Here is a 21,625-nt window from a genome sequence, read left to right as displayed (position 1 = left end):
TATATCTAAAGATATGGAGCACTTTGACATTTTGTTATGACTTATTATGAAGATTATTATAGGTACTGTTACATTTCTAATTAAAGGTTACAAAGTGTTCGTTAATCTTTGAATATGAGATTCTGCCTTCAATTTAAGGTAATTTCATAGCAAGTAATGTATTGTTAAGCATTAAAAAAAATGAAGATTATTAGAGATGGAGTTATATAATGATAAATGTATGTTAATATATGGTAAAGGTTTATGAATTTGCAAAAACTGAAATAAAGCTTTAGACAGCAGAAAGTAAGTATACTAACATAAAGGCAGATTTTGGTACAAGTTTTGGGTTTCTGTGTATAGGTTATAACAAAACTGACCACATCGGGATGACAGTTTTGGAACAGATGAGAAAAATAACTATACGAAATTCATTTTGATGTAGCAATTCAATCTTTTTTATTAATTATAGCCTAGATTTCACCAAATATATTTGAGTACATGACTTTAAAACTGATTTTAATGCTAATTTTGTGAAGAAAAAATTTTACCTAGCAAAAATGCTAGCAGATGAACTTAACAATGCCTTAAAATTTACGATAAATTATAATCTAGGTTGGGAAAGACCTAAATTTGAGAATATCGTGAAAACTACAGATTCATTATTCCATGGACATTTTAGGAAGAAGTAGAAAACCACAGAAGAAACCAAATTAATTCGTAAAGTCTTGAGTAGTCTAAGGCATAGAGGTAAAAATGAAGAATGCTAAATTATTTAAGGATCATTTCTTTTCTTTGGGAAATGATTATTTTAAGCAAATGCTTAGTTATTCTTGACAACAAATCTCATATATTTAAATTTTAAAGGAAACCTGTAATTCAGAAGCAAATGTTAAGCTAATTAGTAAAAGTCTACATATAAAAGGTATTTCTATATATGATATATAAGAGGCAAAAGGGACATGTACATGATTTAAAATGATATCTTTCTGGAAAATATATGAAATATAGCTTTTATTTTGAACACATAGCATTTGGTGCCTGGTACAAAACAGGCCACTATCTCTCTATCCCTCTCTTCCTCTCTGAAATCAATAAAAATATACGTATTTTTTAAAAAAAGATCTATTCTTCAAGTCATCTATACCAGAGGTCAAATACATATCAGTGCACGAAGGAAGAGTTCTCTGCTTATATTTACTTCTCTAAGTATTTCTTAGGATTAAAAAATGAAAATTGATAGAAATATAAAGACATTTTAGGAATGCAATGAATGTAGTTACCAATTGGAATGTTTACAAGAGTGGAAGGATCTTCAAATATTTAGATTAACAACTATTACATTGACAGAATATAGAAGACAACTTCAGCAAGAGTTATAAACAATATTCAGCAGAGGGATAATCAAAAAAGAATACATTTGGTAGGTTCCTTCAGAAAGCTCAAAATAAGGAAGAAAGAGTCAAACTATGCAGAATAAGAATGAGCAAACTCTCAAGTACAGCATACATTATTTTGAAAATAAGTAATGTACAATTAAGGAAGATCTGAAGATTGGAAAAAATAGGACAAAGTAAATTAGTTATAGTATTTCTTAAATGAAAACACTTACAACTTTCATAATTGATTTTTCCCATGCTATTGATTTCTGTAACTGCTGAACGCACAGAGCTACCTGTGCAGCACTGCGAGCGTCTGACAGTGCCCTTCTCCATACCCTGAGCCCTGGAGCAATATCCTCTTCAATTCTGCATTGAAATATAGAAAAATTAAGTAGGTCATGTCCACATTTATGGTTACTGAATGTGCAACAATCATCACACTGAAAGCCAAGCAATGACAAAAACATGGAACAGCCAATAAGTATAAGGTTTAAGCAACTAAATCTGATGTAGTGCACAGACTGTGGCTACGTGCCTCAAAGCTTAGTCACAACCAGGTAAAATGTAAGATTACTTTGCAGGATTATCAATGCACATAACAAAAAAAAAAAAGTTTTTACAAAGCACCATGCAAATAGCATGATCCATATGGATCAAATAGCATGATCCATATGGATCACAGACATACAAGAAGATACATAGATAACAGGCAATAGAAAATAGGCTCCAATTAGCAAAGAAGCACAATAATTTTTCAAGTTAATCTCAATAACCTACCCGTCACCATCACCACTAATGGATGGTGCAGGAGCAGGGACAGTAACTGTGCCCACATTATCCACTTTGATCTGAATGGTGGTACTTAAGGGGCTCTTCAGATACCTTCTTTCAATGTTCCGCTCCAAATCAGCCAGCCTGGTTACAGCTATATCTAGGGGGTTGTCACTCTTCCGTTCTAGTGCATGTGCACTGCTTTCTTCTTCGCCAGTAAATTCTCCATCATGCTCCTTGCACAATTTAGAGAATGACTTATGTTCAAAATATACCAAGTCCTCCCTTTCTGATGCAGGCTCTGGACACATCCAACCCTATATATCGAGAGAATAACGTTATTATGGTTTTCTTTTAAAATGCCCAGTGGGTGAATTACCTTTACTTAAAATTCAGCAGCAAACACCAGCAGATCTCAAGGATCTTTATTAAGTTTTTACCTTGTCTTTCCTAATGGTGGTGGGTAGAAACAAGAACAGAACATTAAAACAAGCAGTTATAAGAAAAATAAAAAACTTTAGATAATACGAAAGGTATAATGAAAACCAGTCAAGTATTCTAGAGACTAAATGCTTATTAATTTCACAGGACCACAAACTGGTAAACACAAACCCCTCAGCAGTCTCTGAACTTTGCTCTTCCTTTCCACTTGCATTCCTGCACCACTCATCGATGCAGGTCCTTGTACTCACCATTTTCCCTCTGGCTGCAGGAGCTTTGCATAGCTGTTATGTTTGTCTGTATAGCTTTCCCTGTTCCTCCTCACCTAGTTAACTCCACTCTCCCTGCAACTCCCAGGTTAGTATTTGCATCCTCAGGGAATCCTTCCTTGAGCTCCCTTAGGGGGTAAATCTCCCCATACAGGCTCTTCATAGGACCATGTAATACTCCATAGCCTGGTGGCAGTCCAATTTAATACTACTGTGCTTATTTAGCATTTTCCTACCTCTGAATTCCATGCAGGCAGGGAACGTTCTGTTTTTACTCATTTTATCTAAAACTCAGTGAAGGCAAATAGTAGGCATTTATATAATAAATTGTTATTATAACTCAGCTTGTTTATATTGATCCTCTAGCCTCAAGGATTCCCTGTTTAACAAAATCCAAACTTTTGCTATGACATTCAGTTCATCGATCTACCTTTCTGTCTCATGTTCCCATTCATGCATCCTACCCTGCAGGCAGATGTCTTGTGACTCCAGACATGTCCTGAGCTTGCTGATCCTGGTGCTGTGCTCATGCTGTTCTCTTCCCACCCTGGAATTCGTATTCTCTGACTGTCAGAGGATTACTCATCTTCTCAAGTTCCACCTCGGCTCCTACATGAAATCTGCCTCATCTCCTCCATTTCTCCACCAGAAACTGTGTATTCTTTTTCTAAATTCATGTGAGATTCTGTACTTCGCTGCAGTCAGTTACCAGATTCTGCAGAGATGTATACATGTCCTATTATATGGCAAGCTTTCTGAAGGCAGAAACCATATATATTTTTAAAATTCTGTGGTGTCTACTGTCTGATGTGGAATAGGTATGTACTAAGTGCATATTAAAGGAAAATCAGAATGAACATTATCTTTTTTATTAAAAAATTTAAGAGATAAATATTTTATCTTTATATTGGGATCAGTCCTTCCTCTTTAACCCAGTAGAACATTTAGAAAGTAAGGATGGAGTTCGGAATAGTACACATAAGTGCATTAGGTACAAATCATGTCACATGAACCTCATTCCCATCTTTTGAGAGAAATATGAAATAACTAAATCAAGGGAAGGAATCCTGTAAATACAGTATATCTTGATTTCTACAAGGCAACTGATAAGATAAAAAAAGGAAGACTATATTAGAGTAAGAGAAGTCTAGATGGTAAAAGACACTATATCCAAAAACTGGTGATTGATAAAGCTCGTCAGCTCAGAAAAGGTGTAAAGAAGGCAATGTAATGCATAACATAACTGCCTCTATCCAAAGGCTCTATATTTGGCCAATACACTTATGAATAACTCAGTTGATAGCTATTAAAACTTCAGGTGACTTAAAGTTTCGAAGAAAGTTAATATTCTTTATGAAAGGACTAAGGTTAAAAGATTCATATGCTGAAAATGGTACCTAAATAAAATTAATAAAAATAGAACAATCTATATATACTAGAGGCCCGATGCATGAAAATTCGTGCAAGAGTAGGTCTTCCTTTCCCCGGCTGACAGCACCGGCTTCCCTCCGGCACCCGGAACCCGGGCTGCTTCCCTCCAGCCCCCGGCAGGCACCCAGGACCCAGCGGCTTCCCTCTGGCCACCAGCAGGCACCCGGGACCTGGGCTTCGCTCCGGCCCCAGCTTTGTCCAGAATGATGTCTGGAAGGATGTCCAGTCTAATTAGCATATTACCCTTTTCTTATTATAGATAAAAGGCTAAGTGACTGACCAACCAGCTGACTGGCTGACTGGCCAGTAGGTATGATGCACAGTGACCGCCACGGGGCAGACGCTCAACGCAGGAGCTGCCGAGTGACAGCAACTTTGCAGAGTGCCCTCTCGCGCTTCAGGACCCCTTGGGGGATGTCAGACTGCCGGATCCCCACAGGCCAGGCCGAGGGACCCCACCTGCTGGAGGGACCCCGCTCACTCCGCAGATGGCCTTTGAGCCCCAGTGCTGCTGGCCGGGGAGGGACCATGGGAGGTTGGCTCCAGGGCATGTCTGGCCCGTCTTGCCCAGTCCTGGCCCCGCCGGCCACCTTCTAATTAATTTCTTTTCAATGTGCACAAATCCGTGCACTGGCACTATATAAATTTTAAGCTCTGCAGTTTAAGCAATTAATCACAGAAATACTGCATGTGATAGAACTCACTTAAAAGCACTCTGAAAGAGGCACAGAGATTTTTTTTTTAAGCATATACTCAGTGAAGCAATGGTATGTATGATGTGGATGCTGAAAAGGTAGAGAATCCAAGTAGCATTGAGAGAAGTATAGCACTGGATTAAGGAAAGGAAGTCTCGTGAACACATTCAGACATCTCTATGTACAATTATGGGCATGATATTTTAAGAAGGGTATTGACACTGGCGTTTATTCAGAAGAGAACCATGGGCCCAGAAACCATTTCACAGGACTCATGGTTAAAAGAATTAATTAGCTTGTAAAAGAGAAACTTAAAAAGAGACACAGGATTTGTTTTTTGAGGAGCTGGAAGAGTAATTAGGCTTTTTATGTACTCAGCAATAGAATTAGGATTAGAGACTTGCAGATTTTCCTATAATATAAAAAATGTCCATATTATTAGAAAAATAATTTCTATTTTCTTTACTAAAAATAAAAATGAAAGTTCCACCTGCTTAATGTGTCTTCACAATAGCTAGTTCCCAGGCTAAACATATAACTCTGTTTTCCTTTTAAAAAAGAAAAACTGATTACATCTTTACAGGTGTTAAAATAATGTTTTGTGGTTATTTTCATCACTTGTGTTTTCAGACTCAAGACTAATATAATTAATTTCTTAGAATAATTCAGCAATGCCTTATTAATAGTATGTTAAAACACCCCACTTAAAAAAAACAAAAAACAAATTCCACTTATCTTAGCCACTGAGAACACAGTCCCAAAACATTTAAGCAGCCAGTAACTTGATAAGGTCAATGCACCAAAACTGAGGATGTTTCCAGAAAACTGTTTCAGTCCAAAAGAGCTTGATGATATACTTCCCCAACCAACAGCCAATTTGAATTGGAAAACTAGGTAGGGGGATGTTGCAGGAAAATAGGTTTGAGAGAACCAATAAAATTAAAACTAGCACATAGCAGCAACTAACCATAAGAGAGGACAAAGACAGACTATAGAAAGCAGATGAAGTAGTTGAAAAAGCAAAGCACACTAGGATCATTTAAGTTAGGGGCAAAACCTCTTTGCATTTCCTGAGGGAATCATTATCTATTAATTGCTCTTTATACTGATGGTCCTGTGTCACCACCATAATTTAAATCAAACTCATTATTCTCAATTTAAGAAGTCAGTGTAATGCATAACATAAGCCATCCAACAAACATGTTAAAAATTATGGCACTAAGTAGAATAATTTTTATTTCTCCAGAAAATTAACTTGTGTAGAAGAGTTCATTTGTGGAAAATGCCAGATAAATGAGGCATTTTTATACTGGATTATAGTACCAGGAGGAGGATACATATAGTTTGCTAGCAAAATAGTTTCAGCAAATGATAGACTTTTGCTTCCCAAAGTTAGTAATTATGTTTGTGTCAAAAAGGGGATATTTTATTGCTCTGGAAAATGACATTTTTTTTGGAGATGCTCAAAAGTTTCCAACTGCCAGCATTAATTAGGAAGCAAAATTTTAATCATTCGATAGAATAAGTATTATGACATATATCTCTCATTTGAAAATACACCAAATCAAATTACATGGTGACTACATTTTCTAAACCTTTCCAGGTGTCTGTTTCACCCTTATTCATCATTAATCCATTTATTGTTAGAGACATCCCCACATTATCAATTGAGATAACCTCTACGCTTCTCTTTCCAAAGCTAAAAATTCTTGCACAAAGATAAAGTCCATTCAAAGCCAGTCTAAGCATTGCTTTGTGACCTGGTAATGCTCTTTGGGTAAATAAATTAATTAAAACTTGACATATATATGTAGTGTGTGTGTGTGTGTGTGTATCATAATATAACCTACATTTGGATATAGCTATATATTCCAGTTTTAAATTACGTAGAATCAAAGTGTGACATATAACATGGCTTGTATACAAAGGGGTTCCTGGTTCCAGATGCAACACTATAATAGCAGTTTGATCGAGTATTACACTATTCATGGGAAAAACTGTGGTATTCTGTTTGTTGTAAACAACTGCATACTGGAAGTGGTATTTTTTAATACTATAAAGGAGGCAGCAAGATTTAGTAAAAAGAACATGGGCTTGCCCTAGCTTGTTTGGCTCAGTGGATAGAGCATCAGTATGCGGACTGAAGGGTCCCGCATTCGATTCCAGTCAAGGGCACATGCCTGGGTTGCAGGCTCCATCCCCAGTAGGGGGCATGCAGGAGGCAGCCAATCAATGATCTCTCTTATCATTAATGTTTCCTCTCTCTCTCTCTCTCTCTCTCTCTCTCTCTCTCTCTCTCCCTCTCCCTCTCCCTCTCCCTCTCCCTCTCCCTCTCCCTCCATCTCTCCCTTCCTCTCTAAAATCAATAAAAATAAAAATGTTAAAAAAAGAAAAGAAAAAAAGAACATGGGCTTTGGAGTTAAGACTTAGTCTGAATCCACATTTAGCCACTTACTACACCTTGTTCCTTACCTGTCGGGTGGGGGAAATTTATTCAGGATTGTTTTGAGAATTAAATGAGATAAAGTGAAAACATTTAGCACAGTAACTGGCACATATCAAGCATATAATAAATATTAGTTACCTTCCGTTATCCTAAAGAGATTTTATTCCAAGTCAATTTTACCTTCACTTGCAAACTTGCTGATGCAACTCTCCTTTCTAGATCTTCTACCTGCTGAAGGATACTCAAATCCATTTCCATTGCTTGCTCTTCTACTGACCAGTTCTCCACAATATCTCGAGTTACTTGGTTTTCTTCATTTTCATTTAATTCAATAATAGCAACTACATTTGAAAAGAAATTTATTTTAAAATCCACTTTATGCCTCAATGCTTTCTTCCAGAATGTGAATAAAATTCCAGAGACAACATGTACATGTTACTTAATACACAAATGCTCCCTGTGCATATGCATGCAGCTTACTCTTAAAGGCAGGAATATTCTTTTTTTAAGAAACAAAACAATGTCTGCAAGTTGTAAAAAACTGTAAGATAGTAATACCAACTTAATACATATAATTACTGTTTGTTGAACAAGATAGAAAAAAATGGCATTTAGTAATAAATTAAAAATCAAAACATACAAAAATATGACTTAAGATAAAAGCATCAATTCTCAAAACTAAGCAAGCAAGACATCGCAGAAATCTCTTTTAGGAACGTACCATCCTTATTCTTGATGCAGGCTTGAGTAATATAATCCAGGTGTTTCTGAATTTGTTTTTGTAATGCCTTTTCCCTTATTCCTCTGAGATGGAGCACTTTGAGCAAAGCTTTTAGGTCTTCTGGGTCAATAATTCTCCACCAACCAAACTGCATTTCTAAGTCAAAATAAATATGCAGATCTTTTACAAATATTCTGAATATGAAGTAATGGCACAATGCAAATAAAAAGATTTATAACTATATATAAAATCATCAAAGAAAGATTCAGCTATAACACAGAAATCTATGAGATAAAGTCAACGTACCTACCAACTCAATGTACCTACCTTCTGGAATAGGTTTTGGACTAGGAAAATCTACTGGTTTTGCTACTTCAACAGCTGCAGGTTGAGTTGAAGAGGCTTTCTCATTCTGTGGTACTGGAGATTCACTTTTACTTGAAGCAACGTTGGGAGTCAAGAATGAATTACCATTTCCTTCAGATAATGCCAACCCCGATCCCAGACTAGGTAAAGGTGATGTAAATGGAATATTGGAAGTAAGCATGCCAGTGGACCACCCACAAAATTGGAGTCCCATCACAGATACTCCACTTTTCGTCTGCAAAAAAAACCAAACAAAACAAAACCAAGACAATTTAAAAGTAGAACAATCTCAGAAGTTTGAAAAAATGTTAGGAATCTGAAATTTTTTAAGAATTCTGAAAAATATTCTTTCACTTATCACAATTACAGAAAAACTAAATATAATAACAACGTTAAAATCCATGTTCTTTGCTCTGCAAAGTATTTTCCTTTAAGATAGAATATAATGGTAATAATTATAAAGTAATTAAGAAGCCTTTGTCTTAGACTTAGACTAGAAATCAGTAGTTCTGATGAAGCTTGGTGATACCAATTCTGACTCTCTTCAGTTTTTAAACTGTAGCAGGGATATAAATATTCAACTGATTTCCCTTACGGGAAAATCTCCATGGGGTCAAAGATCAAATAAAGCAACATGAAAATGAGTTACACTTAGCAATACTAACCTGAAGAGGTGATAAAGCAAATGGATTTAGGCCAACAGGATTCTGGGCAGAGGATGATCCAAGGAGAGGAGCTGGGGCAGGTGAAGGTGACTTAGACGGTGGCTGAGACTGAGGAGTTGCTGCAGAAGCAGCTGGCATATCGGCGTGGGTAAGCGAAGTGTCATCACAAGGGGTTCTGGGCAAAAGGCTAAACCACTGTCTGTTCTTTTCAGTCAGTGTTTTTAACAGCTGGTCGTTGGGGAGAGGGCTGTAGAACTTCCCTGGGCCGCCTGAACCAGCACTGAACAGATTGTTAGAGTCTGCCTTTTCCATGCTGCTCTGTGTAGCTGCTGACTGAATGCTGCCTACTGGGTGTTTCCCGCTGTTCTGGTAAGACACTGTGCACCCATTGGCACTACTATTTGATTTGGGGGTCGTTACATCTGACTCAGAAGGCATCTTGGCTACTTCTAAAAGTTTGCTTAATTTTGAAAAAGAGCCAGGTTTCTGAAGAAATAGGTTTATGTTGTCTTTCTCTTTAGGGTCTTCCTTTTGCTCACAATGATCTGGATTTGAACAATTTAATGTATCCTCAGAAGTCTCAAATATTTCTTCTTTGATCTGAATACTCTCTGCCTTTTTCAGTTTTTCTCTTTCTTTTGCAATTTCTTCTAGTCCTACAATAATTGAAAAGTATTATGAATATCAATTATTCCAGATCAAATAATACTATAATTATATTTTAGTACAGTTTATCAAGTTACTAGTACATAAATATTTAACAAACTTTTCTAGATACTTAATACTCTTTTAATTTTTCCTTTTTTTATAGACCAGATTTTTTGAACATTGGAACATAAATGTAATTGTATAATTAATTATTACAAAAAACTAAAATACAAAAAATATTAAAAGCTCTAATACATAGCCCTGGCTGGTTTGGCTCAATGGATAGAGCGTCGGCCTGCAGACTCAAGGGTCCCAGGTTCGATTCCGGTCAAGGGCATGTACCTTGGTTGCGGGCACATCCCCAGTAGGGGGCGTGCAGGAGGCAGCTGATCGATGTTTCTCTTTCATCGATGTTTCTAACTCTCTATCCCTCTCTCTTCCTCTCTGTAAAAAATCAATAAAATATATTTAAAAAAAAAAAGCTCTAATACATAGCAAAAAATACTATTAACTTTTTTGTATATATCCTTCCAGCATTTCTCTATGCACACGCATACATACTTAAACCTAAACATTTTAAAAAGGCACTCCTATTATATGCATGACACTTTAATATACATGCTTTACTCTGTAAAGATCCTGATGTGTCAATAAATATATAACTATACTATAAATGTTAATGGCTACAGAGTATTCAATAGAATATATCATAATTTAAATAATAAATCTTCTATTGATGCCTCTTAGTTGGTCCCAGTTATTCATTAATATAAGTAATGCTTTGAGTGATAAATGATCTTGTATCTGTATCTTTGGACTTGTATTTTTTTTTCCTGCTTTACTTATTTAGGATAAATTTATTTAAAAAAAACCTTACTGATTCCTAAGATCTGTACTTTTCAGAGTTTTTGCAATACACTGTCCACCTGCTCAGTGTCGAGAACAACACCCATTCATACCAGAAGTACATACACAAGAGCATGTTTCCCTACAGCTTCAATTAAACTGAACACTATATATATTTTCTGTTTTTGTCAATATCTGAGAGGTGAAAATCTAAACTGTGTTTTTTTCTGATCGTTGGTAAGGCTGAATATCTTTGTACAGTTTTTATTGGTATTTCTCCATTGTCAACTTCTGGTTCATATTTTTGATCAATGTTTTAAAAGTAATTTATGCAAATTCTGTTAAAAATACAAATTCACCACTTTATTGTTTGAAAAGTAACATACATTCAAGGTAAAATATTTGGTAAAGAGGTATAAATTAAACCCATTCTGCTCTACTCCCTCAGTCCCTATTTCTAGTCATTATAGGTAGCCATGGTTCACCAATCACATCTATATATCCTTCCAGAAATCTTATATGCATATGAGACTGTCATTTTACACTAGTGCATTTATTGGGCACTACTATTTACATTCTGCAATTTAGAAGTGCAACAGTGTTGCATACTTGGAGGAGAAAGAGATTGCATTTCCTAAACAAGAATACATTCAGGTAAGTGTACTGAACAACACCATTTCACTTTAGTATAAAGTTCCGTGGCATCCTGGAGTTAAAGAGGAAAAATGAAGAATACTTGGTATGCTGGGCCCCTCAATATTCATCTCCTTCTTTGGTACCTGTCATGATTACAACAGGTGGTTAGGAGGTTCCTGTTGTTCATATTACAGATGAATGCATGGACACAAATGTCCATATTCTCCTGCTTTCCAGATGACACTTGCTAGCTACACCTACAAGAGGAGCAATTTTGATTCTCTCTTTTCTCCAAATAGTTCTAAATGTTTGATGTACACTCTCACTGTAAGTGGGCCTTGTATACCAGGTTACATACAGATTTATTACATCATCTTACAGGCGAGAGGGAGTCATTCAAGGTTTTAGAATAGAGACATAATAGAAAGAGGGAACTATATAGAAAGAAGTCAAGGACAGCTGTAATAATCCAGGTACATTGATAAAGAACTTGATTTCAGTAGTGTTGCAAAGAGACTGACTACAGACATTGTGAAGAAGTTGATGTCCTAGATAACTTCGAGTTTACATGCCCAGGTGACTGACAATGATGTGGCTCTTAGCCAAATTGAAGAATTTTTCATTGGTCTGGGGCAGTGGTCGGCAAACTCATTAGTCAACACAGCCAAATATCAATAGTACAATGATTGAAATTTCTTTTGAGAGCCAAATTTTTTAAACTTAAACTTCTTCTAATGCCACTTCTTCAAAACAGACTCGCCCAGGCCGTGGTATTTTGTGGAAGAGCCACACTCAAGGGGCCAAAGAGCCGCATGTGGCTCGCGAGCCGCAGTTTGCCGACCACGGGTCTGCGGGTCTGGGGTATAACTGAGGTTTGATTTTGTTCCACTGTTAGCGTTTCAAATTATTCTTATTACAGCTAAGGTAATGCCACTCACCTGGACATTGCTTTATTGGCTCTTAAGCTTTACCAAGGCTCTCCACCCTCAAGTGACTCACAGTTTTGCCGTTTTAAATTAGATTTCTACACTAAAACCTTTTGTTTTACCTCTAAGTGTTATTCTACTTCCCCCATAGACCAAAACTTTAATTTCATTCCAAACAAACTGTTCCTCTTGATTCCTCTGAGTCAGTTTAAAACATCACAATTTTCCCACTGAGGATTAATTCATCAAACCTGCTCTGATGCCATTTTTCTTACGTCATGTTCAATAATTTCTTACAGCAATTCTACCTTCAGGATATCTGTCTTCCCACTCTCCTTGTTTGTGCCTGAGTTCAGGGCCTCCCTCCTTTTACGTAGGCTACTGGAATGGTCTCACAACTCATTTCTCCATCCCTTTTTACTCTATTCCAGTGTCTACTTTGCTTCCAGATTCGTTTCATGTAGCTCCCCTGCCTAAGTTAGCCTGTGCCCTCAGGAGCTCACAGTCTAGCGGCAGAGAGTACCATGTATGCCAAACATTATGATAAAATACTAAGTAGGCTGTATGGCATTTCCCTGTTTTGAGCCCTTTAGGCACTTTGTGCTTACACCTTTGATGGCTCTGACCTTACTCTCTGATTTGTGAAGTCCTAAAGGTGCCTGTAGGGCCACCCCTATATTGGAAAGTATATAGGATAGAGGTATATCAGGAAAGGCTAGGAGTTCTATAAATACATCCACAAGAACAATGCTATTTTTGTTAGATATTGGGGTTCTGCATAAGATTGTTTTATTTAAATTAAACTAAACACACACACACACACCAGAACAGTTTACCCATCTCTGCCACTTCCCCAGCAACAATCAATCTAATCTCTTACCTATGACTTTGTTTGTTTTTTGATTTGGGGAGTGGTTAGTTTGCTTTTAAAAAAAGATTCCACATATAAGGCAGATCATTTGGTATTTGTCTTTCTCCAATTTATTTTATTTAGCATAATGCCCTCGAGGTCCATACACATTGTTGCAAATGGCAAGTTTCATTTTTATGGTTGAATAATATTCCATTGTGCAATATGTATAACAATTCCTTTACTCACTCATCCATAGATAAATACTTGTCTATTATAAATAATGCTCCAATGAACATGAAGGCGCAAATATCTTTTCAAATTAGTGTTTTGGATTAATTGGGATAAATGCCCAGAAGTGGAATCTCTAGGTCATAAGGCAGTTCAATTTTTTATTTTTTGAGGTAACTCATAGTTGCTGCACCAATTTACATTCTCACCAACAGTGCGCAAGGGTTCCCTTTTCTCCATATCCTCCCAACACTTGGTATTCCATTGTCTTCCTGATGATAGCCATTCTGACAAGTGTGAGATGATACCTCATTAGTGAGGGCATGTACGGGAGGCAACCAATTGATGTTTCTCTCTCACATCGATGATTCTCTCTCTCTCTCCCTCTCCCTTCCTCTCTCTCTAAAACCTTAAGGAAGAAGTTTAATGGAAAAGGAGGTAATCACAAATTTCAAACATGAACAAGATCTCAAGATGAATGAGGATTATGATTAGATTTGAGCAAGTTACCTCCAGAGATACTGTCAGATGGATGCTTGCTGCAAAGGTTAAAGAATAAACTACAAGTAAGAAAATTTGACAATGGGAAGGAAGAGAAATGGGCAGCAGCTATAAAAGACAATGCAGGTGAAGACCTTTGTCCACTAAATAAGAAAAAGAATAATTTATGCTTGATGTCAGAAAGAGCAGCATAAGAAAAATCATGGACAGAGAAGAAATATTTGTGAATAAAAGGGGCATTATGAGTTCAAAAGGAATATGAATCAAAGTTTTACAACGTTTATTCACAAAACAAATTGGATTCTGGAAGCACAAAATATGTCGAAGGCATAATGATTTCTTACGTTATTTTGATTTCTTATATTATTATTTTGTAATAGATTTAACCGTTCCTACCTTCACCACTCTCCATGCCTTCTACAAAAATCCCCCCACACTGGGGAAGAATCCAGTACCGGCGTCTGTAACGATCCTGACCAAACATCATCGAGCGTAAAGAGTGAGAAGCGTCAAAGAGCTTCCTTCTGTACTGACTCTGTTGCTGTTAAAAAAATGATGCATATAATTAAGCTATGGGTGTTAAGTGCTTCAAAAATTAATATATAAGTAACTTTATACTTATGCCTTAGAGCAGATAAATTTCACCATTGGGAAAAGAAAGCAGAAGAACTAAATATTACTAGTCTGACTTCAATTTCAGTAACATTTATAAAGATCAACATTATTTTGAGGGTAATTGGAATATCTTTGATGCCACAGATTAAAAAGATAAATTTTATTTTATCATATATCTTAAGTAGCATATCTTATACTTGATGATAATGTTATCAAGTATTTTATTGAGCCAAAGCAAATTGGCTGAATTCTGTTGATTACAGTGTATAACAACTAATACTCATGTATGTAACTAACCATATCTGTATTTGCCTATTTTTATTCTCATACTGTAAAGCTAGGCAACATAAGACAAAATTTTGAGATAAATTTGTGATGAAGTTAACAATGATATACAGGTATCTCATAATATTTTAAAAAACTCATTTTTTACAAGAAGTTGATCTAAAACTTCACTGATGCTACTGATATTCAAGTTTTAATAAGAGTACAAAATATGTACAGTTTATAAATTCAATTCAAATATATTAATATAAAATAAAGCATAAGATGCTGAAACTATCACCATAAAATTTGACTGAATTTTAAAAGCAATTAATTCCAAGAAATAAAACCAGGCATTTGTAGATTCTGTATTTAAATGAAGAATATAAACCCTGATTAAGGTTACTGCCGCATCTTAAGAAGCATGCTTTTAACCTTGGCATTAAACTTTTAAGGTTTAGCTGAGAATGTTTCTAGACCTCCTCATTTTAATTACTTATAAAAAGCTTGCTAGCAGCCAGAAAACTAATCTTATACAAGGCAAATTTTTTAAAAAACACTGCAAAAAAGATAAAACTGTAATCTAAAAGTACTTACTTTACTCAGTTTTTCAATCTGTTTTTCTAGCTCTTCAACACTTGCTGCTTGGTCACCTTCATCCTATATATAACAAAATACAAGTATCATTTACCTGTTCTTAAAATTTACTTATTCAATCAATCAGCAAATATTTAATGAAAGCCTCCTATTGCAAAGTAATAGGATAGATGCTATGGAAATGAATAGGAATCAGTTCTTGCTTTCCATAAACTAATAATCTGGTAGGGGACATAAAACATTACACTGAAAGGAAAAAACACCCAACACTAGTAAGCTATAAAGACCTTAGAGAGGTAGAGATTAGGAATCAGTTCAAGTGAGGGTGAGACAACTTTTTCTGGGATTCTTTACCAAGACAGGCTATGTGGAAGTTATTTGTAGATAGACTTATATTTTTACATAAGCAAATTATTAAATATTTATCACTTTAGAATCATATAGATATAAAAATATATTTATATTTAATTAGCTACTGATGAATGACTAAGAATAATTAATCAGAGAAAAGAGGACAGGGCATACCAGAAAAAGTTTGACATATCTGGACATGAAAGGAACATGAAAAGGTAGGGTGGGAGATATAGCAAAGATGAGTTTAGGAGTGAACTGTCTAGTGCTGCAAATGCTTGGCAATGAAAAATGATCTGATCCTTTGAGGGATGTTGAACATCAGAACTATGCTTTTCAAAGTTTAATATGGCAATAGCTGTAAGATGGCCTAGAGCAGGGAAAGGACTAGAATTGGCAAATCTAGTTAGTAGACTGCTGCGATGACTAAAGAGGATGTGGGCCTTACTAAGGAAAAAGAAATAAAGAAAATAGATGTAAGAGATTTTACATAGTTAGAACTGTTAAGTCCTGGCAACTGATGGATATGAAGCAGAGAGGGGTGTGGGAGATGAAGGAAGAAGTAAATTATGATGCTAAGGGTTTAAATCTGGGAGACTGCAAAAATACTGATACCATAAACTGAGTCATTTTTAGAACAAAGAAGGTTAAGTTATATTTTCAACACATTGAACTTTTAAAAGAAAAAATAACCCCTACCATATATAGTACTGATTTAATAAATGCAAAGTTTACATGTGATTAAATGAAATTTTTCATTCTAGAATATGAATATAGGAAAACTACCACCAAATTGTATGTTTTAGAGGAAAAGCACGAACAGAGGTATATGTGCTTCTTTGGGTTTAAGCCGCATTATTTCATTCTAGAGTCCCAGTGCACGAAATTCGTGCACGGAGGGGGTTGTCCCTCAGCCCAGCCTGTACCCTCTCCAATATGGGACCCCTTGAGGGATGTCCGACTGCCCGTTTAGGCCCGATCCCACTGGGATCGGGCCTAAACGGGCAGTCGGACATCCCTCTCACAATCCAGGACTGCTGGCTCCCAACTGCTTGCCTGCCTGCCTTCCTGATTGCCCCTAACCTCTTCTGCCTGCCAGCCTGATCACCCCCTAACCACTCAGCTGCCAGCCTGTTTGCCCCCAACTTCCCTCCTCTGCCGGCCTGGTCACCCCTAACTGCCCTCTCCTGCAGGGTTGATCACCTCCAACTGCCCTCCCTTGCAGGCTTGGTCCCTCTCAACTGCCCTCCCTTGCAGGCCGGGTGCCTCCCAACTGCCCTCTCCTGCTGGTCATCTTGTGGTGGCCATCTTGTGTCCACATGGGGGCAGGATCTTTGACCACATGGGGGCAGCTATATTGTGTGTTGCAGTGATGATCAATCTGCATAGTACTCTTTTATTAGATAGGATAGAGGCCTGGCACAGGGGTGGGGGCCAGCTGGTTTGCCCTGAAGGGTGTCCTGGATCAGGTGGGGGTTCCCTTGGGGTATGGGATAGCCTGAGCGAGGGGCCTGTGGTGGTTTGCAGGCCGGCCATGCCCCCTGGCAACCCAAGCAGAGGCCCTGGTATCTGGAATTTATTTTCCTTCTACAATTGAAACTTTGTAGCCTGGAGCGGAGCCAAGCCTAGGGCTCCCTCTGAGGCCGGCAGCCATTTGTATTGGGGTTATAATTGAAACTTTGTTGCCTTAAGCGGGTGGGCCCGGCCAGGGTGTGCGGAAAGCTTTGCTTCCCCTGTTGCCGGGGGCAACCCTGGCCTGCTCTCTCAAGCTCCATTCTGCCGCCATTTCTGTTTGAATTTACCTTCTATAATTAAAACTTTGTAGCTTGAGTGGAGGCTTAGGCCTGGCAAGGGCAGGCGGAAAGCTTGGCTTCCTCTGTTACCTAGGAAACCTTGCTCTCTGTGGCTGTAGCCATCTTGGTTTGGGTTAATTTGCATACTCGCTCTGATTGGATGGTGGGCGTGGCTTGTGGTTGTGTCGGAGGTATGGTCAATTTGCATATTTGTCTATTATTAGATAGCATAGGCAAATTATGCGACTCTTCTAAGACTGTTTCCTTAACTGTACATTGGTGATAACATTATCTGCAACATGGGATTTTTGTGTGGATTAATAAGAACAGATCTGAAATCAATAAGCAGAGTTGCCGACACATAATCTGTAAATTTTTTTTTTCGCAAAATTATACACATTATGTGTTTCTGCAGAAACTTTCTTAGGTTTAAAAAAATAAGAAGTTTTTTTTTTTTATTGATTTTTACAGGGAGGAAGGGAGAGGGATAGAGAGCTAGAAACGTCGATGAGAGAGAAACATCGACCAGCTGCCTCCTGCACACCCCCCACTGGGGATGTGCCCACAACCAAAGTATGTGCCCTTGACCGGAATCGAACCTGGGACCTTCCAGTCCACAGGCCGACGCTCTATCCACTGAGCCAAACCGATTTAGGCAAGAAGTTGTTTTTGATGTTCAATTTCTATAAGCATTTTACAAAAGCTACACAGCCACCAACTTAAAATGAACAGATATTTCTAGATCAGTATGATTAGCTCCCCAATAAAAGGAATTGAAAGGAAAACCTCAATAGTATCACCATTATCTATCACTTATCCATTCCTTATCCAGATTTAGGGTACCAAGTTACAAAGGCATTTAGGCATATTATTTGTGCTAATGGTAACATAATATCTATTGGAAATTAAAAGAAATCTGAAAAGACAATAAGCTCAATGACCCTTGAATCTTGAATCTACGTAAAAAATATATTTTTATATCTATATGATTCTAAAGTGATAAATATTTAATAATTTGCTTTTGTAAAAATATAAGTCTATCTACAAATAATGTGAAATAATACATCAAAGTTGCGAGGTATCAGCCAAATTAACTAACTGCCATTTCTAAGAATCTTCCTATGATGCAAAAGAAGCAAAATGTCTACTAAAGTTTTATTTAATGAAGATTGGCGAATAGTCCTTACAATTTTAAGAGATATGAAGGAGTTTGAAAGATCAGAGAGAAAAGCAACAACAACAAACTAAGAACAGAGAATCAATTCTAGCTGTGGTTCTCCATTTCCCAAACATTATATGCTCCAATGTGTCAGAATTTAATTGTCTGCATAAACTCTTACTTGCTCACTTGTGAGCTTAAAGCTCACATAGGTTTCAACACAAACCTAAGTATAAGGGAAAGAGTCCATGTGCTGAAGGAATAAAGAGTGAGGAGAAGAGGGACTCATCTTTGAGACAAAGGGCTATGACTTAGTCAAGGGCAGTATCTTCTAATTGAAAGGGATCACATGACTCTCAATGGAAAGGTTACCTGCAATTAGTTTTTTAAGAAGTATAACAACACTCTCCCCATACTTTAATCAAGAGGCCAAACATACTTTTGGAGGAATAATGTGCCTATCTTTTCAATCAAGTTTATTAAACAGTTAAACGTTTATTTTTGTTTTGTTTTGTTAATCCTCACATGAGGATATTTTTCCATTGATTTTTAGAGTCAAAGGGAGGGGGAGAGACAGAGAGAGAGAAACATTGATGTGAGAGAGACACACTGATTGGCTGGGACTGGGGATGGAGCCTGCAACCAAAGTATGTGCCCTTGACCACAATTGAACCTGGAACCCCTCAGCCCAAGGTCTAACTGGCTAGGGCTAAAATTTTATTTTATTAGGAAATTAATAAGGGGCTACCAGTTCTTCATTATAAAGATTAACTCTCAATTAATTTAATTGAGCTAATTTGGCTTTTTAGATCCTAAAATATTTGTTATTTTTTAGTTTTTAAACTGTCTTCTCATATTAATAACAATATATACATTTGCTAAGATTGTCATCAATGAAATCCTAGAGTTGAACTCTATAAACACATAAAAAAACAAAATACTATATTAAGTGACACGTCTGGTCTAAGAAAAATTAATAATTTTTAAATCATTAATAACAATTTTAATAGTATTTATCTCCCTTAAAGAAAATAATGTGTGGTGTGTTAATTCTCCATGTGGAAAAAAGAAGCCAGGCAAAACATATAATTTCTGTAAATAAATTCTAATTTAGTGGGATAATTACCCAGTAAAATACACTGGAATCTCAATACAGGTTTGTCAATTTATGAGTCAACACTTTAAAACAATTTGTAATAATAAGGGCTATAAAGGGAGGCCAATTCTGTGAAAAACTGATTAATACTGATCAGAAATGTTTAATGCCTGCTATGGAAACAGCTCCACCTGCCAAATGAAGCAGATTGATTATAAATGGCATCTTTTGTTTGGGTAATTACAATTCTAATACCCAAATTATATACACTTCACATTATTTTCCACAGCATAAAATTATATGATCAAGTAGTTTCAAAAGTACATTATGAAATAATTTTGGCACGAAATCTCAATGTAGTCTCCTTTTCAGATTGTGTAAGGCTCACTCAAGTGATTTTTATTATTCTGGTTTAAAATATAACATTTTGGAGGAGTTTTTGAAAACATTTTACATGTATGCTATTTTTACTTAAGAGAAGTGAGTAGAACATGATCTTATTTATAAGTACCTCTACATTATTATCCAAATTAAGTAAAAAATTTGATTCAGCAATTTATCATTGGTCTTGGTTAGATATTTTCAAATATTCTATCAATAAAGTTATCCCTCTAGGCCTTCATTCTTTATAATAGTACTGAGTTGATGCAAGAAAGCACAGGAGTTGTTTCTGAAATTCCTTAGCTGAATATTCCTGGCATTGAGTATAGAAGGAATGGTTGGCTGTATAGTTCTTTGAGTATCATTCTGTAGCCCTAGAATTCTTTTAGGGTAAAAGATGAACTTCAGCTTTTATCTCTCTTTACACATGTCCATTTCCATGGCTTATGATAGCTTCCCTGAAAACTCACACAGACACACAGACACCTACCTCTATAGCCTTGTCTTCTTCCCTTTAGCCTGCTCTTCAATGCTAACCCATTCACCATGGTTGAACTAGAGGCCTGGTGCATGAAATTCATGCGTGTGTGTGTGTGTGGGGGGGGGGAGTCCCTCAGCCCGGCCTGCGCACTCTTGCAATCCGGGACCCCTCGGAGGATGTCCGACTGCTGTTTAGGCTGATCCCTGGGATCAGGCCTAAAGAGCAGTCGGACATCCCTCTTGCAATCCAGGACCGCTGGCTCCAACTGCTCGCCTGCCTGCCTGCCTGATCACCCCTAACCACTCTGCCTGCCTGCCTGCCTGATTGCCCCTAACCTCTCTGCATGCCTGCCTGCCTGATTGGCCCTAACCGCTTGCCTGCCTGCCTGCTCAGTGCAGGTCATAGCAACGTTCTGCAGTTTGGTCGATTCACATATTACCCTTTTATTATATAGGATACCTTCCAATATCATTAGGGACCTTATACCATTAATTATTCTCTTGATATCTTTAATCTTCAACCCCCCCCCCCCTCATTTTATTGACTCTTTCCCTTCAACCAAAATTCATCTCAAGTCTTTCTACATCTGAAAAATCCTTGGTCTTTGTCGCCCTCTAGGAACTACCCTTTCACCTGAGGCACAATGCTTGAAATAGTCGCCTTTGCTTTCTCATTTTCTATTTATTGTTCTCAATCAATCCTAGCCTGGCTTCTGCTCTCATCCCTCTAATGAAATTGTGCTGACCTCTACCAGTATGTTGCCAAATCCAGCAAAAATTTACATCTCCTGATGCCTTAATGTCTGTTTATTGCACCCTCATTTTTTAAATGTTCAATTTTCTTGATTTTTGTTATTACTACAAGTATAGAAAAAAGTTAACACTGCAGACCTGACTACTACCCTTTGAAAGGCCTGCTTACAAGGTTGGCACTTAGCTGGTTTCTGGGAACTTGGATTTAAGGGTTCCCTGACCCTAACTGATAAAATCGGCTTACTAGACCTAACCTGTGCTAATAATGTGATTTATTCTGCTTTTCTACTGGGAGCCTGGAATTTTGGCACATGCTACATGGAGGGAGGGTA

General features: G+C 37.1%; 1 protein-coding gene across 9 annotated transcripts in view; it reads right to left on the bottom strand.

Moving 5' to 3' along the window:
* BAZ2B (bromodomain adjacent to zinc finger domain 2B) overlaps positions 1–21,625 on the bottom strand; it is a 325,819-nt gene that overhangs the window by 14,680 nt on the left and 289,514 nt on the right. For all 9 annotated transcript variants that reach the window (XM_079781879.1, XM_079781880.1, XM_079781881.1 and 6 more), the window contains 8 exons: positions 15,281–15,343; positions 14,201–14,345; positions 9,167–9,822; positions 8,463–8,736; positions 8,136–8,291; positions 7,595–7,755; positions 2,139–2,449; positions 1,592–1,727 (listed from right to left, as the gene is read on the bottom strand). In XM_079781879.1, coding sequence (XP_079638005.1) covers positions 1,592–1,727; positions 2,139–2,449; positions 7,595–7,755; positions 8,136–8,291; positions 8,463–8,736; positions 9,167–9,822; positions 14,201–14,345; positions 15,281–15,343 — 1,902 coding nt within the window. The remainder of the gene's footprint in view (positions 1–1,591; positions 1,728–2,138; positions 2,450–7,594; positions 7,756–8,135; positions 8,292–8,462; positions 8,737–9,166; positions 9,823–14,200; positions 14,346–15,280; positions 15,344–21,625) is intronic.

The sequence above is a fragment of the Cnephaeus nilssonii genome (assembly GCF_951640355.1).
Source record: "Cnephaeus nilssonii genome assembly, chromosome: 10".
NCBI lineage: Eukaryota > Metazoa > Chordata > Mammalia > Chiroptera > Vespertilionidae > Cnephaeus > Cnephaeus nilssonii.
The sequence above is the reverse complement of the archived record's forward strand: the minus strand, read 5'-3'. Positions and strand labels throughout refer to the sequence as shown.